Source organism: Terrapene carolina, unplaced genomic scaffold (genome assembly GCF_002925995.2).
Source record: "Terrapene carolina triunguis isolate 2854851 unplaced genomic scaffold, T_m_triunguis-2.0 Scaffold35022, whole genome shotgun sequence".
Classification (NCBI taxonomy): domain Eukaryota; kingdom Metazoa; phylum Chordata; order Testudines; family Emydidae; genus Terrapene; species Terrapene triunguis.
The window spans coordinates 11,001,138-11,019,563 of NW_020699373.1; the positions used below are offsets into that span (position 1 = coordinate 11,001,138).

Below are 18,426 nucleotides of genomic sequence, written 5' to 3' on the forward strand. Positions count from 1 at the left end.
CAGTGGAAAGGCAGATTTATTTACTAGTAATACTGTACAGAGAAAAAAAAGAGAGAGAAGCCACAGTTACAGCCTGGCTGTTGCTGGCAGTGTTCTTGGTTTATTTTTTGTTCTCGTTTTTTTTTTTTAAATCTGAAGAAAACATAACAGTCAAAAAAGTACACTTCAGGTTACAAAGTACAGCAGCTATCCCAGCAATTCTAATCCAGTGTTAGCACAACAGTTTTTCCCCCAACAAAATGGGATTTTATTTACATTTGCTCACAAAGAAAGTGGGCAACTAAAGCTTTTGGGGGGGGGGGGAAAGGCTCATCCACAACCTACATTCACCATAAAAGCTGCATTTTACACAACATTTTCTTGGACCCCTGAAATAATAATGTATTTATATATGGGGTGGGAGGGGGGGAGAAGCAGGAAATGTGGTTTCGTCCTTGTTCTGACCTGGCATTGCTTGTCTGCCCTTAGACACTGGAAAGGAAAAAGCTTTTAAATGGATGTGTGTCCTGCATCTGCCTATAAGCAGTGCCTACATCCTTAATTATAAAGTACAGGACAAAATTAGAGCCCTGATTCAGAAAAGCACTTGAGACTTAAGCAGGTGCTGAACTTTAAACATGTCCTTAAGTCTGTCCCTATTCAGCAGTGAGCTTAAGCACGTGTTTAATGTTAAGCATGTGCTTAAGTCTTAAGCACTCTGCTGAATTGGGGCTCTAGATGGTTGCACAGATCTTCTCTGTTGAGGTGCCCGACTCTGACAGCAGTGGTAACCATTTAGAATACTGGTGCTTGTTAGAATCAGTGACTGGGTTTGGGAGCAGGGCCTTTCACAAATTGGATCAGTCAGTGATGGATTTTAAGTTTTAGGGTATGTCTTCACTACCCGCCATATCGGCGGGTAGCAATCGATTTATCCAGGATCGATATATCGCATCTCGTTAAGACGCGATATATCGATCCCCGAACGCGCTCACCATCGACTCCGGAACTCCACCAGAGCGAGCGGCGGTAGTGGAGTCGACGGGGGAGCCGCGGCCGTCAATTCCGCGCCGTCTGGACCCCAGGTAATTCGATCCAAGATACTTCGAAGTTGCGTATCTTGGATCAATCCCCCCCCCCCAGTGTAGACCAGCCCTTACTTTTGCTCCTTCCTTTGACTGACAATATCTGCAGAACTTTCCAAGGTACAGTGTGGGGCCAGATTTTTCTCTAATTTACAGTGGGTGGCATTAATATGTTGACATTCAATACACCAGGGTATTGGTTTGTACCATGCTATTTATGGCATTCTCTATACTAAGAATGGGTAAAAATGGCAAGATTTTAATGGTACCCACTGTACCGTACATGCTTACAACCCCATGGATGTCAATGGGATTGTACACGTGTAGCTGAGGTCAGAACTTATCCAATGGCATTTAAGGCTTTGTCCACATTAGCACTTTAGTTGGTAAAACTTTTATCAGTCAAGGGTGTGAAAAAACTCCCCCGGACTGACATAAGTTTAATTGACAAAAGCCCCGTCGTGGACAGCGCTATGCTGGTGGGAGACGCTCTCCCGCCACCATAGCAACTGCTGCTCATTGCAGGTGGTTTAATCTCTCTTGTCGGCATAGAGCGGCTACAGAGGAGACCTTACTGCAGTGGTACAGCTGTGCCTCTGTTAGGTCTGTAGTGTAGACACAGCCTAAGCACTAGGGATGGGCCCACGTCATTCTGTCTTATTCAGGACCTACTTGAACAGCATGGGGATTGAATTTTCAACTCTTAACTTATTAGGTTCTCATTCTGCTTAGAGGAAACTGTGAACAGAGAAGGCGGGAAGAGGAGGAACAACGGAGGAGAGTGACAGACAGAGAGCGTGGGGAAAAAAGAGCAGAGATGGTGAGGGGGAACAGTTTAATGGAAAATTCCCAACTCTCTCTCTCTCAATATTTTATATAATGCTTTTGTGTGTATTTTACAGGCCACCATTGTATGACAGCTTAACTTTCTGAGCTGGGCTCAGGGAGAAGAAGGAGTTCTTCTAACCTTGATACATAGTACAGACTTCCTGTCAGCTAGAAGAACATGTCTTAGGCCTCGTCTCTACTAGAAAAGTAAACCAGGCCACTAAATCAATGTAAGAATCAATCTAGTTAAAGCAGTGCAAATACCTGCAGTAGACACGGTTACACCAGTTTAACTCTTGCTCATATCTGTATAGCTTAAGGCCCCAATCCTGCAAAGTGCTTAAATTTTACCCCTGTGAGGAATCTTATTGAACTAAAGGGGGCTGCTTGTGTGCTTGAAGTTATGCCTGTGGGTAAGGCTTTAGGCCTTGGGACCTATTGGGTAGCTTTGTAGGATCAGGGCCCAAGTCAGTAATTTACCAGTGCAAATTAAATTGATATGGGAAAAGATTAAATTGGTATTAGTGCATCCAAATTGGGGTTTGCATTGGTTTGGATCAATTTTTAAATCGATTTAGTTAAACTGGTTCACTTTCTCATGTAGACAAGACCTTAAAAAATCTGAATCATCCTTTGAGAAAAATGTGGGTTTAAGTAGCAGGAAAAGCAGATTTACAAACAAAACCTTCTTGTTCAAGTCTGAAATCTCACACGCCACGAAGGCTGCCCGTTCCTGCTAGACAGGGTGCCTCGGTGGGAGACTAGCATAACAGTAAGATTGCTGATCTACAGGCCTTCTTGAAGCAAACGTATATTGGCAAAGGGTTCTCTTCCAGACAAGAACAACAAAAATAGGTAACACAGAGGTAGGCTGGGGTGGGGTGAAAACAGAGTTTATCTGAAAACTTGTGTGTTCAGCATTTTTGTCTGTCCTTTTAAATACAAGTGGGATATTTTTAAGATCTCATGCATTCCTCTCAATATATACAAGCTGAATATTATATCATATGTTTATATTACATGATGAATTTACACTCTTTTCGGTTTAAATGATAATCCATTCATAGTTTAAAGCTTTATAGCAATCATAGTTCACAACTTTCTGGTTTACGTACAAAAATTAAAGTTTAACACTATGTCTTTTATTGGGTTCCACTGCCAGTGACCTACCATTGAAACTCAGTGCTAAAAGTTACTACTGACACCAAAATATCTGACGCGGCATAGTCTGAGCAACTCCTGAATTTGTCGTTATATAGAGACAGCTGGTCAAAATTTATTGAATTTTGAAAATTCAACATTCAAAAAACAAATGGGAAAAATCAATATTTTTCTGAATTATTTCCCCCCACTTTTTGTGGTCAACATTTTTCAAGTTTTTGACATTTGGTAAATGTCAAATTTAGTAAAATGGGGAAAAATTGAAAAAAAAAAATCACATCCTTTTTGCCCTTTTTTCAATCACTTCTCTCTCACTCTTTAATAACAGGGAGTTATTAGCTGCTATGAGGGCTCTCTAGACACAAGATATGAGGTTGTAAAACATCTCTTTAATCTAGTTGTTGAAGACCTGGGGTCAAATTTGTCTATGGTATAAATTTATTGACTTGATTGGGTTTATAACAGTCCCATAATGTTTACTAGATTCTACCCAACATTTCTCTTAAAAAAAGAATTGGTGACCTTGCTTTCAGATCTAAGAGTGAGGTTTGCTCTACAAAAGATCCCAAGAAGTTGGGCATTATCATGAAAAAAGTTCCAAGAGACTCAGTATCCTGGGTCTGACTATATTCTGAAATTCAATCCCCATTCAGGATCTGTATTTCCTTATAAAAATAGGATTCCTTAAAAAAATACACAAATGTAAAATACTACCTTTTCTATTATATTGTCTCTTATTTTCAGAATATGCAACTTGAAGGTTAGACTAAATGAAGAGGTAATGCACAGCTAATTAAGAACCCTTTATTTTGCAAGCACCTTTGTATGCCATCATTATGCTCCCACTAAGTCACTTGCTCACAGTTTATTTTTCTTTTCAGTATTGAGATAACCTCTGAGCCATTGGTTAACTTGAATAGAATGGGGAGAAACTGTCAGAAGAGTCTTCAGTAAAGTTCCAGGGGGTGTTAATTCAACATTACAAGGGCAATAGCAGCAATGTCATATAGTGGTACTGAATCAGGACCTGATCCTACGAGATGGCGAGCGACAGTTTTTGTCAATGGGAGTCGTAGCACTCAACACATCTCAGGATCACACCGTTAATGGGTCGTACTGCAATGCATAAAACTGGAGTGAGTACACAAATAATGCCCAAACTACACCCTGTGTTAGTCTTTTAGGCCCTGATCCTGAAAACACGTACGCACGTAAGTAATTTTACTACTGCAAGGAGTTCCATTGATTAAAAGGGGACTCCTCACAGAAAAGCATGCCTATGTGTTTTCAGGATTGGGGCCTTATATTGCACCTCTATGGACTGGACTCCAGTCGCTTAATTGAGAAGAGCTTGTATACTCTAATAGGGCTATGGGGATTGAAAGATAATGTTGTGTTTTATACAGCTTTGGAATACAGCCTGCAATGTTGGGAAAAAACTGAAAAGAAGAAGAAAAACGAAAGAGTGCTAAGGCAAACTGTCAAATGGCACATCATGCCTCTTTTGTCATTCATTTAGATAACATCACAAAGGCAGACCAGAAGAGTTCTGTAAACATAGAGCATACAGTACATCAGCCACAGGAAATAAAAAAAGAAAACAACCCTGTAATTCTTTCCTTTCTGTAGTGATGTCCTTATAATTAAAAGGAATTGCCTGGCCACTAAGAATAATGTGTTTCATGATTTTGTATGTTTTTTCTTCATTGTTAAAAAAAGTTGCAGTGATTTGCCAGACAATAGTCCCTCGATGAAAACTAGGCATGACATGCAAAGTAAATCAGTAGAAATTTAGAAAATATAAAATATAAAAGAGTTCCGCAGGCTATTTTTTTGTTTGTTTGTTTTGTCTTTTTTCTCAGTCTAGGAAAAGATACACTGAAAAGTTAGTATGTTTTTTGTTTTTCTTACAAAAGTTAAGGCGAACAGTTTATTGTGGCAAAATGTTGTCACAGAACCATTTCCAACTCTGTTTGTTTGTTTGTAAATATCTTTTCATGCTGAAATTGCAAATGAACACAAGCTTCTTAAGTTAACCAGAGACAGGGAGCTTGTTTAAAACAAAACCGAAAACTCCCATCATGATCCTTATGAAGTCTCAATATGAAATATCTCTCTGCTTCTTTCAGAAAGTGGACCCTTTGCTTTGTGTCTGATTATGCACATATTTCCGCAGCCTATAGAATATTTAGGGGTGGGGGGAAATAAACCTAGTCTGAAGCTCAAAGAAGCCATGGAAACCCTATTTACATTCATTAGCCTATGTTAACGTGTTGCACTTCTCGATATAGGCTGCAGTTTAATGAAAAGAGGTTAAAATGAAAAATCTAACATCCAGATGATGCTGTGAGATTTGCTAAATAAGACAATGCTAAGAACTAAAAATATTAGGGCCAGCTGGGGTAAATCAGTATAGCTGAAGATTTGGCCCTATGAGTTTAGAGGGAACATTTTTTTCTTTCTTTTTTTTCTTTTCTCTTTTTCCTTATTCCCCTCAGACAGGGAACCAGTTTTGGTCAAGAAGTAAAAGACCTTTCTAAGTTATCTATTAAAAAGCCATGGCTTTCCTACTTTAACATTGGCCCATTAACCACGATGTCCACACGAATGAATGCAACACAATTGGTCTTTAGGGGCATTAAATATTAGTTTGCAATAACTGAACAATAGCTTTTTGGCAGTATGAGAAATAAAAGTCTAAGGCTTGTGCTCTACTTCTAACCAATAAAGACTCACTTCTCTCTTTCTTATATACCTGTAGCTCCCACTGACTATGTGATTATAACAATGCACTAGTCCTGGGGTCCATGCATGCCCCAGTGTGTCTGGACTTTCAGGGGAATCACTTCCCAGGTAATGGGCACAGGAGGATCATGTGATGAGGGAGCATGTGACCTGCAGGGAGGTATAAGGACAGCCTATATGAGTTCCGAGTGAGACTTGAGAGTGATTAGCACCTCTGAAAAATGAGGCTGTAAGGTTTCCAGGACGGAAAAGTTAGCCACCAGTCATGCTGATGTAATCACGGGATCACCACAACTTTTTTTCTGATAAAAATGACCTATTAATCATACAAGTTTGATGGAGATCTAGAGTAATACTTTGCAGAATTCCAACATTTCAATTAGGTTGTGATCCATATGCTCACTGAGGTTAACGGGCATCCAATGAACGTTACATCAGGCCTGTGGTATATTCCCAATACCAGCAGTGAATATGTCAGCTAGTATGATTTCAGCAGGAGCCATGTGTATGTGGCTATCATTTGCTAGTCTCCACTTGCCTTTCACTAAGGGCCAACTGGATAGCTGTGAAAGGTGAAGTAAGAGGTTTGCTATTAATGGCTAACTGGAATAGCATAAGTCCCTTTTCTTCTTTCCTTTCTTTTCCTTTTGTTTTTTGTTTTTTGTATGTCTCATATAATAGCTACCACAAACAAATGTTTCTTACTGGCACAGAAAGAAAAGAGTTCAGAGCAAGAACGGTTTAATCAGATGTTTAGAACGAATAGTTAATGCAGTAAAAACACCATCCAAGAAAGAGTAGAAATATCATAGAAGCCACTTCAGCCTGGAAAGAGGGGTGTTTTGGGGGGGGGGTCGTTTTTTCTTTTTTCCCCCTTCTTTTTTTGTGGGGGGAAGTCTGGTAATTTCAAAGACACTTTGACATAATCACCATGATTGAAAATATTTAACCACCAAAAATTATAGATGCTGCTTTCTCTCTCGCTTGTACTGGGGTAAATCAGGAGTAGCTCCCCTGAAGTCAATGGAATTACACTGGTGTAAAACCAGTGCAAGTTAGTTCAGAATCAGGGCCGTAGTCTTGCCAGGAAAAAGTTGACTTCTTTTCCACTGTAGATAGTAGAATCTAAAAGCCAAGATTTTTAGAACCAATTAGTGATTTTGGGATGCTTCAGTGTTTTCGATTCTCTCTTTGAGATGCTTGAGAAGGATCTGAATTTTCAGAGGGCAGGTGAGCAGTTTTTGAAAATCAAGCTGCTTTAAGGGGCCTCAAATAGAGCACCCACCACTCCGCCCCCCAAAGATGAGGCATCCAAAATCGCTAGACACTTTTGGAAATCTTGGCCTAATCAACATAATCCTTCCTTCTGAAATATCTACTCAAGTAAAGCTCCAATGTGTTTCCATGGGAACCTCGCCTGAGTAAGGACGGTAGGATCAGGTCCTAGGTCTGTACGTGTATAGGTTTACTTTGATTACACGTATCAAGAAATGCTTCTTTGAAAGAAAGTACAAAGTGAGAACCCGTACTTTCTCCCATTGAGGTCAATGGGTGCTTTTCCACTGACTTCACTGGGAGCAAGATCAGACAGTAAAATGATTCATGTTCGAAGGAAACTGAAAAATAGTATCTCTCATATGCCGGTGTTCAGCAGAAAAATCTCATAAATAAACATAGGCAGAGTTACTGAAAGGCAAGTAATTAAATCAGTAACTACATTTCACTTGTGGTGACAGCTGGATGTTTTTGATGTCAAGGTAATTTCCACTGTAATTTAAGGAGAGAAAGTAGATGCACAATACTGTAATCTGGAAGATTTATATAAGGCAAAATCATCATTTGTGATTTGTTAGAAAGAATAATTAAGGTCCACTTTTGGTTTTACCAATAAGCAGAAATAGCCTATGGCATTTTTTTGACGCCACAAAATGAACTCCAAAGTTAATGTACAACAAAATTATGCAAACATTTTGAGAAGGGTGTGTCTGAGTTTTAGCAAATTAAAATGATAAAATGATCTATGCTCCCTCCACCCCCCAAAATCTATAAAATAATGTTAAAATATGGTTTTTTTAAGGCTCTCATACCTGGCTACTGTGAAATTCAGACTCCCACAAAACACTGGGAATCTGATCAATCCTGCCAGATATATAAAGTAAAATATAAAAAGTGTTTTCTTTATATATATATTTATATAAAATCAAATAAATATGAAAGCGTTTGTTCACTTTCCCATTTCTCTCTCACTCTAAAAACTAAAAAACAAACAGTATGTTTGGTGGGAAAATAATATTCGTGTGTGCATCTTCCTGAAGAACTAGAAATCAAAGCAACCCATCTGCAAGGCAATGGAGGCATTCACTTCCAGTTCACAGTATTGCAGTTAGAAGTACAGTGAGGTCTAAGGAAGTGATGGAGCAGGTGCTGCTCAGAACAGGGAAGGAAGAAGTGGTCACATGATAATACAGCATTGACATCGCTTTTTCTTTTGTGTACCTGGGACTGGTTCCATGGGCAGACTTTCTTCTTTCCCCTCCGGAGAGGAGGGCTCTGTTGTGTCAGACAGAGGCCTTCCGGAGACCAGTTCGGCTGCATTTCCATCCATGGTGGATACGTCAGTCACGGTCTTCTCACGCAAGGACTTCTCATCATCTTCATCGATGAGGACCAGTTCTGCCTTGATAGTTTCATCATAGCCCAGCACTTTTTTTGTCTCCTCTTCATCATCAATGTTTTGGTAACCCATAAAAATCATTGTCACTGGTTGATCCATGCTGGCCTCTGGGACTTCATCTCCAGAGATTTTTGCTTGGTGTTGAGGATTCCCAGAATTCCCCTTGCTAGGTTTATGTACCATTTCTAATTTTGCCTCTTTGAAGAGCATTTGTTCCTTCACATGGCTAAGGTTTCCATCTGCTATCACATTCCTGGCTGACACAGTCATTTCATACCCTCCTCTTACACTTGATTGTCCAGCTTTCTGTATAAGTTCATCTACATCCTTTGAGCTTAATTTATGTACTCCATTTTCTACCACTGTGCTTCCAGAGTGAACCTCATAGACTACCTTGGTACCATCATCATAGACTTTGAATCTTCTTTGATGGGTCCCCTCTGGGCCAATAGGTGATGCAGAGAGAATCTTGGTCTCTCCGGTCTGTTTGTCTTTCTCCACATTAATTTCCATGGCGTACAAAGCTTGAATGAAAACAAGAGAGGAAGTGCATGTTACAACAAAAAAAGCCAGTGAACGGTTAATTGCCAAACAGACAGAGAAAACTACTGTGCCCATTTCCTATGAAGCTATTTCTAAAGAGCCAAGCATTCTACGTTAGAAGTGAGGTGCATACTGCGAACAGAGCTGGTTATTACAATACAGTACTTTATGTAACGGGATGCGAGGCACTCCTGCTGTAAACTAGAGATACTCTTCCAACTAAATCTGTGCAGAAAGGGGTTCTGGTCAATTAGAAGCGTGAAGATCATTTAGGTTAAGTGGGCTCATGGTGTACTTCTGACAAAATGAGATGACAACATGCAGGTCTACCACAGCCTTTCATCTTTGTGCTTGCCTCAGGTTCCAAGAAGAATTGATCTCAAAGCTCCTGAAGTGCTCCCCCTCCTACCATCCAGCCCATAAACAGCTGCTAGAAAATTTTGTTTGGGAAGGAATAAAATGCCCCTGACAGCTTGTTTTATTCTTGAATACTTACTCCTAGGTATGCCTTTCATCCATAGCTCTCAAAGCACTTTACAAAGCTTGGTAGTTATCATTATCCCCCGCTACACAGATGAGGCACAGATCACATCAATGACATGCCCAGCTCACACCGCGGGTCAATGGCAGAACTAAGAACAGAACTCAGCTTTCCTGGCTTCCTGTCCAGTCCTCTGTCCACTGGATCAGTAAGTAACTGAAGGAAGTTAGGTGTGTTTTTAACATTTGGATTGTAATGAAAAGTACACATAAAAAAAAAAAGCACAGAAGTACCCAAGCAGATCCTTTTTATGGATTCCTAAACATTGTTTTCAAAGGGGAGACAGGATAGGGGTGAACTTGATTTCAAAACTGGACCAAACAAAGGGTAATAGACACACATGAATTCCAGACTAACAAGGAAAACATTCCCCGGCATGAAAGAGTTAAGAAAGGTGCAGTAACAACAAGAGCGTTGTGATCACCACACAGTGGGGTAGACAGGCAGCCCACACACAACTATAGCCCTCATTCTAAGGTCATGGTGCAAACTCTAGAGCTCAGTTTTCAAGGTACAATTGTAAAGGTCTCTCAGCTTGTCTGAACAGAACTGTCTATTTAAGTGCTCCTTATATGAAGATGAAAACATTTTGTCTCCTTAAAAGGTACAAACGCACAATTAATTGCAGTTGCCATGATGGGAGCTGTCGCCAGCTGTTGTGAAACTTACCACGCTGTCTCATGAAAATTCCAATTCAATGGACCACAACAAAATTATGAGGATTTCTCTTACTAGGGGAGACCGTCACTTATTGGTGAATACAAAAAAACCCAACCCCATGTAAATTGTTACACTGTCCATTAGCAGTGCTGCATTTTCTAGGACGGATATTCAATACAATCCATATACATTTTTCTTGAAAATAGTGGTAACATAAAAATTACCTGAGCATGGTTTCAATTCTCCCTACTCCCTCACCATATTATCAAGCTTATGTGTAGATTCCTAGGGCCAAACTCTGTCATAGGCAGAGGGAGCATATAATAATTGTCGGAGAAAAACACAGTTCTCACTCTTTTGGTTGGGTGCAGCAAAGTTAAATAGTTTATTGCATAAATAAACTTAATAGACTTCTCTTTGCATAGCTAGAGAAATCCACTACTGCGTTAAACACTTTTAAGACACTTGGAGCTATGCACCATGCATCTGAGATTACAGCCAGCAAAATTCTGAGCAGCCACAGTGAAGGTTTTCTATAACCCTACTGACTTTATAAAGTGGGACAGTCCCACTTTATTTGCTTGTATGTATTTATTGATTTACACCTCAGTGCTTGGTCAGTTTTCTCCCGCCCTCTTCTTCAGTTCCCCCATGCTTTTGCTCACAAAGACAAGAGCTGAGTTTAAGGGGGGAAGAGGGGTGCTAGTTCTTGGTCCTCCCACATGGGACTCCTTGAGTGAGGCAGTTAGTGGCTCACCAGCCTGCTGTCTTCCAAATTCACCTTTCTGTCCAGTGCCCAGCAGGTAAGCAAGACAACTGTCTGAAACAGGAATTCCTATAGCTTATTGACAGGAAAAAGCATGACTGCCTGTATCTACCCGGCCGGTGCCCTTATGAATCGCTAGATTAGAGTGCATGCCAAGGAGAGATGCTGTGAAGTGTCCTTCACTGCTTCTCCAAGCAGGAGGAGTGCAGTGTGGTCCTATTCATTTGCTCGCCAACCCTTGCTCCTGAGGGCAACACACGTTTGCAGACTGGAGTGGGTTTATGAGCTCCCCAAGTCACAGGCCATCACTTTAATCTGCCATATCATTCAGTGCTCTGTCCAGTGTTATGAAGGGATCATGCCCTGCTGCTTGTGCCGTGACTGGATGTGTGGAATAAGAGGCCCCTACGACAGCTTCCTGCGCTTGTGTACAAGTACAGCAGAGGGCTGGGCTGAAGTTAGCTCGGAGCATTTAAAGCAGAACCTTGGTTTGTATTCTTTGTTGCTATTTAATTGGCTGATTGGTTTTAGTGTCTCCATGTGTATCATTAGGGATAATACATGACGAGTAGCATGTTTCTGTTGTTTGGTTTGTCCCCATTTTGGGATCTCTGAGACTCGTGTTTCTAAAGTCTCATCTAGTACTTCTTATTTGAACCTTAAATCCAAGTTACAGAGACATGAAGATGATTAAACAAGAGAAGAAGAACCCCAGGAGCTTGCTTGTTTTTGGCTGGGATTTCTGGGAGGAAGTGTCATCTAGGGGCTAGGGCCTGGGGCTGGGAGTCAGAACCTCAGGGTTCCAGCACTGGTTCTGCCCTGACTTGATTTTTGATATCGAGCAAGTCACCTGACCGCTCTGAAACACTCAGGCTCCTCGTGGGCAAACACTTCAGCGCTCAGTCATGTAAAAGTTGCTGTCATTTTCAAATGGTGTGTCTATTTCAGCTGTGAGGCAGTTCAGATTGTTTAATGCAGAACAGGGCTGTGATTTTCCAAGCCCTCCATGTGCGGAACACCCAATTGAAGTCAATGGGAGTTGCACCTATGGAAGGCTTGAGGACTGGTGCCGGCATCTATATCTGACCTTGCAGGACTCAGCAGCTCCACACTTTTGGAATAAGGTCTCCAGAAATACAAGTAAGTACCGACTTGTCCACATTTAGAAAGAGTTGCAAGATGCATCTCTTTGTCCAGATGTCAACTCTTGATGTACAATGATCTCCTAGGCATTTAGGGTCAGAGTTTCAAAAGAATTCAGAACACTTGGAAGATTGTCATCAATGACAATTTAAAACACTAGTTGGAAGGAAGGAACTGTTTTCTCACTGCTCATCTGTGTTAGGGTACGTCTACACTTACATCCGGGTCCGGATGTAAGCAATCGATGTTCTGAGTTCGATTTATCGCGTCTGGTTAAGACGCGATAAATCGATCCCGGATCGATCCCGGAAGTGCCCCGGATCGATCCCGGAAGTGCTCGCCGTCGACGCTGGTACTCCAGCTCGGTGAGCGGAGTACGCAGCATCGACGGGGGAGCCTTCCTGCCGCGTCTGGACCGCGGTAAGTTCGGACTAAGGTACTTCAAATTCAGCTACGTTATTAACGTAGCTGAATTTGCATACCTTAGTCCGAAGTGGGGGGGTTAGTGTAGACCAGGCCTTAGAAATTAACAGATGTGGTTATATCTTTAAGTATTAAGGCACTGATTTGGGAGCTTATTGTCATTGTTACATATTCGTTTATTCCCTTCAAATTGATTTCAGAATGTCGCAACTGGGACTCTTACATTAGTTAGCTCTTACTCACAGAAGTAGTGCCAATGACTTGATTAAAACTCCTCCTGTGAGTAAATGCACATTGATATAAGCAAATATTCCACAATTGGACCCTTTATAAGCAGACCCTAGCTGAAATGTATTACCATGGGAAAAGCAGAACGAGAGAACTTTGCTAACCTTTGCTTTTGTTAATCTACTTGCAGATGAAATGGGATTCTAGTATAATACTTCCAAAAGTTGTTGAAAAATAAACCATGTGATTAATATTTGTCTTTGCAGTTCTTATCAAACAGCAAAAAGCACAACTTATTAATACGGTTGGAAATTGGTTGATAGTGAAGCGTTGAAAGTACAACAGTACTTGAAGACGAGAGCCTGCATTACTGTTAGTACACGTTCTGTACAAGTTTAATTACAATGTAACCTGATTTAGTATTTCATAAGAATAACATCCCAGAGTACATGTTAAGGAGTACTGCTTCTGCCTGTTAAATGGTCTTTAAAAACAGAGCTATCAAGTCTGTCACTTTTTAAAAAGATGTTCTCAACAATCTTTAAACATGTAATAAAACAAAGCTTATGTTAAATAATCTTGACTGTGTGTGCTGCTTGCCCTGTTCTTTAAGCTGTTGCAGTGCATGGAGTCCAGTTATCAAAGAAATACACAAGCAGAGACTATTCTTTTCGTGTTTTTGACACAATGGAGCTACAAACACACAGGCAAATGGGGTGTATCAATCTCTGTCTAAGGCGGGTCAGATTTAGCACTGGGATGCGCTTTCTGGGTGCCCTGCAAAGAGGAGCTCAACCAAATGAAGGGTCCCCCATTTGTGGATCGCACCTCAAATCGATACACTCTCTTGCTGCATGAAATAATTGGAATGCCAATGTACCATCTTTCGTTATTGCTACTCTGTGATGGCAGTGACGTATCGAGCTGCATGTTGGCATTAATGCATGGAGCATATGGTTTTGAATAGAACAATATTGAAAAGATAAGTAAAATCAACAGCTAGGATCTTGCTCATAAATTGCTCCAGTTTAGAAACGCATTGAGGCTGAAATTCTGTAGCCACAGCCTAAAACACAAAGGCATGTAACACCTTTTTTTGCCCCCGAAAGAGTTAAGCATTGTGCTGAAATAAACAGCTCCTTTCTGTTCTGTAAGGTTTTACGCACATATTGGTGTGTGTGTGTGTCTCATTCATCTCAATGTAAGTTGTGTGGTGCAGGAAAGGTGCTATTATCATGGCCTAGATTCCATACATTTACATCAGCAGAGATGGAGAGAGAATCAAGCTGAATGCTTCCATTAAAAAGAAATCTGCCAAGTGTACAATGCTACTTTTTAGGACTCACAAAGTATGTAATATAAATAAATGACTTTGAAATTGGTCACTGCTGTTCAAAGAGCCTTGACTTGTTCACAGAATACAAATCATGTGGCACTTAAACTATATCTGGGCACCAGTCCCATTAAGGTTAATATATATAAACAGAAGTTTGTGTCTACTGGATTGGCTAATAGAATACAGATCTCCTTGAGACTTACCAGTTACCCTGCTTGGTCCGTCCCACCCAGGAACTGGCTCTGCTGTTCGTGAATAGAGGGTTGGGAGTTCGGGGATCTGGGAGTAAATGTAATTTACTGCATCTGGTGTCAGAGAACAGAAAATACAGTTAGATAATGTTATGAGCCCCAGTGGCTTCATTGCTTAGACAGCAGAGTGTTAACTTATCAACTCAAACAATAGACATCAGAGCTTTGTACTGGATAATTGGATCAAAGTAAACAAAGTGCAAAGTCACTGTCATGTGATTGGTGTTCAGTAGACTAGCTGAGGTAGGAGGGAACATGTCCAGATGACTCAAACTTTGTGTCAATTGCACACATCAAACTATTTGTCAGGCGCTTCTGGATTTTATCAGGTCAGTGACCTCAACAAAAGAATGAACCCCGTGTAATGGGTAGAATAAAGGATGTTTTATAGAGAAATACTCAGATAAAATGAGGTTTAAAAACTCTGGAGGTAACTGAGTGATCAAATGGCATGACAGGCCAGCTCCTTTATATCAGTCATGACTTATATCAGTCATATTAGTTTTGTGTTTTATAGGTTGGTGAGCTGGAATTTGGCTGAAGTTTAACCTGTAAGGGAAATACTGTCTCCATGCTGGTTGATCCCATGCTTACTTGACATTCGGTGGGAATATAATACCTTGCAGTTCCACAGTGCCACATTTCATCCAAAGCCCTCTGGCCCTGAGTCAACAAGAGCCTAACTTTAAGCATTAACTTTAGTAGAACTACTCACATGCTTACAGTTGGGCACATGCTTCAGTATCTTGTTGAAATGGGACTTGAAAGTGGTCAACAAATATTGACTAAGCCTCACAACAGCGCTGCTGGGAGGTAGACTAAGGGAAATACTTACAGATTCCTAAATTACACACAGATAGGTTAAGTGACTTGCCCAAGGTCATGCTAGCAGCCAATGGCAGAGTCAGAAGCTCTCAGTCTCCTGCTCTAGGAACTTGTTTCTGGGTTTAAGCACACAAGACAAAGTAATTATTCAAGATGTGTGCATGCTAGGCAGAAGAAGAAAGACCATATTTTGATTCCTGAAGCAACACTGAATTATGGTCACAAGGTGTATTTCCTGTGGTTTGTTAAATCGACTCCATATTTCCAGGCACAGCTGTTTGCCCCACTCTGCCGATCGCTGCATTGATCCCCTGAAATCCTATAGTCTAGTGATTCCTAGTCCCCCAGGGAACAATATGTATAGCCATCCTGGAGTGGGGCCCCCATGGATCTCAATTACAGAGACAGAGAACGATGTCTTTATTGCTATCTGCAGTCAGAAATGTGCCTCCCTCATAGCCTCTGATAAAAAAATAAAGTTTATCTAAGGCATGGTACATTTACCCACCCCCACCACTGAAATGTGACATATAGAGACTGTTTCCTGGGGTCCCTGATTTTCAATCTCACTTTGTACTGCAAGATGTTTGGCATTATATATTTCATGATAACTTCTTGATCCTGGTTTATTTCAATCAGAATGGTCCACTTCGGTCTGTACATTGTGGAACTTTCCACCTTCTCTGGTGACAAGTTCTATCTATCTGAGGTACTTAGATAGCCCTTCCTTGAAGTAATATCTGAGTGCCTCACAGTCTTTAATGTATTTATACTCATAGCACCTTTGGGAGCTAGGAAAGTGATACTATCCCCATTTTATAGCGGAGGCAATGAGACAGCATGAGACTAAGTGACTTGGTCATGGTCAGACAGGAAGACTGTGTCAGAGTAGGGAGATGAACCCAAGTCTACCGAGCCCCAGACTATCATCCTAATCACTGGACCATCCTTCTGAGAGAAGCTCAGGAGCAAGTCAAGGCAACTTTCTCTGCCACCCTGATAGGTTTTAGCAAAATTCTGATATTCACCAAATTTTATGGTAAATAAGAGATTCTGTATTCTCTGTTCTCTCAAAACACAAATCTTCCAGTCCTTGGGGTTAAAAAATATAGATGATGTTGTTTCTTCTAAGTCTGGTGTATACTAGTCTTGTTAAAACAATAAATACTGGAGGGGAAAAAAATCTGCCTGCTTTGGTCTCTCCCACAGCTTGTAAACAGAAGAGATGGGAAGGTCTGTGCAGTGTCTGTCTGTGTGTGGACCCAGGCAGGAGGGGGAGAAATCAGGCTTAAGAATTCATTTGGTGGCTGCTTCATCTATTTCTTTGTGAGCAAACGTGCACCTCACAAAACCCACCATCACAGTTGTTGGTAGTCTCAGTAAAAAGATGAAGCAGAAAAGGGGTCTGAAGGCTGAATTACGCTCTGATCTCTGAAGCGGTGTCTGTGCTAGGAAAGTCAGGACATGGTGGTAAAAGGGCCTCAGCCTGGTCTACACTAGAGCCTCCATCACTGGTACCATCAGTAAAGCTGCACAAGTGGTGAATTATAATCTTGGGCGAGTATTACGGAGGTGACAGCCTAGAAATCTTCCTCCAGCTCTCGGCTGCGGCACCTTAATTGAGTGAGGAAACTTCCATGGCCACTGCTCATGCTGCATCCGTTGTGGGTGTCAATGGAGAAAGGTATTATCTAACGCTGCCAATCCAGCATCTGTCACCACTACAGAACCCACATTCCTCATGGAAACACATATATGCGATTTGTACCAAGTGCCTTTGAAAGCAAGAGCTGGGTTTGGGAAATATTCTTTATTTCACACCTCAGTGGGCAAACGTAAGCCTCCGGAACTGGGCTTTTTGTTTTAAATGCATAGTGCCGTCTGAAAGCCTTTTTGTTTTGCTACAATAAGGCCTGAGAGAAACAATTATTTAGGACACAGCTCACTGAGCAATGGACAGTAACAGCTGCTCTCTCTTTTACAAGGTTTCTTGCCTTTGGTGAGTCACGGGTACCATTCCTTTGCGCAGTTATTCTGGGAATCTGCATCAGCAAGTTTCTGAAATCCGTTTTCCACATGCAGAATGGCTGGCTCTTTCCTACGTGCCAGAACATGAAGCAGATTGTTCTGGAAGCAATGGAAATCCAATAAATAGTTGTTCAGCCAGACTATGGAGGGTCTAGTTGGAACAGAAAACTGGGAACCAGGACATCTGCGTTGCAATTCCTTCTCCAACAGTAAATCTCTCTAGGGCAGTGTTTCTCAAACTGGGGTCGCCGCTTGTGTAGGGAAAGCCCCTGGTGGGCCGGGCTGGTTTGTTTACCTGCCCCGTCTGCAGGTCCGGCCGATCGTGGCTCCCACTGGCCGCGGTTCGCTGCTCCAGGTCAATGGGGGCTGCGGGAAGTGGCATGGGCCGAGGGACTTACTGGCCGCCGCTTCCAGCAGCCCCCAATCCAAGGAGTCACACCAGATCTGAACGTGGTTTATACTTAGTAATTGCTCTCTGTCATCCTAGCCTAATCGAGAGTGATGGAAACACAGTATACATACAGCCCAGCTCTATACTGTCTCTCCAATGTCCATTGCAGCATTGTGCAATGATAGCGGATGCTTTTTGTAGTACATCTCATGCCATGTTTAAATGAAAGGCTTGTCAGCTCTTTGTCTGTGATGTGCAGCCAGGGCACTGATATGCTGCAAGCTGGCTGTAGTATGACAATGTAAGAGTCAGCATGTGACAGGCCTGCTGTCCCCAGCCTAGTCATTTCCATTCGGCGTCCTCTCACCGGGTGATCTGAAGCAGTCAGTCAAAGTGCAGTTACGCTGTGGGACGTGACAACGTGGGAGTGCTGTTTATTTGCCTCATTGACTTAGAATTCAAAAATGGTCATTTAGAAATAAAAAAGATGTCTTTTTCCATCTTCCAATTCAACCTGACTTCTCTTGGATCCATGAGTCATTTTTATATAGTCACTTTTCTGATGTTTGAATGAAAAGGAAGATGCTCAACAGCCAGTGTCTCAGATAGAAAAAACATGAGCACAGAGCAAGTTATTCTCTGGTTTATGGACTCTACAGCATGGGGCACTTGCCTGGATCCTCTGAGCATATCTCACTTAATCAACGTCCTGCCAGTTCATGGGCCTTAAGCATTGGAGCACTTCAGCCATTCTTGTTGTGGCCCGTGGCACATAATAGTTGTGTCTCCTCAGGGCTGTAATGCTTTTGTCTGATTTCG

At 41.5% G+C, this 18,426-nt stretch overlaps 1 protein-coding gene across 3 annotated transcripts in view; it reads right to left on the bottom strand.

Annotated features, from left to right (window-relative positions):
- The window catches only part of LOC113405016 (A-kinase anchor protein 2-like), a 238,386-nt gene that overhangs the window by 211,537 nt on the left and 8,423 nt on the right, over window positions 1–18,426 (bottom strand). The window contains exons 1-2 of one of the 3 annotated variants that reach the window (XM_029914324.1): window positions 14,316–14,398; window positions 8,295–8,996 (exon numbers count right to left, since the gene is read on the bottom strand). The exons of 1 other annotated variant lie outside the window; for it this stretch is intronic. In XM_029914324.1, coding sequence (XP_029770184.1) covers window positions 8,295–8,985 — 691 coding nt within the window. In that variant the 5' untranslated portion in view covers window positions 8,986–8,996; window positions 14,316–14,398. Of the gene's footprint in view, window positions 1–8,294; window positions 8,997–14,315; window positions 14,399–18,426 lie in introns of those variants that run through there. One more of the 3 variants, XM_029914325.1, reaches the window with a different exon arrangement.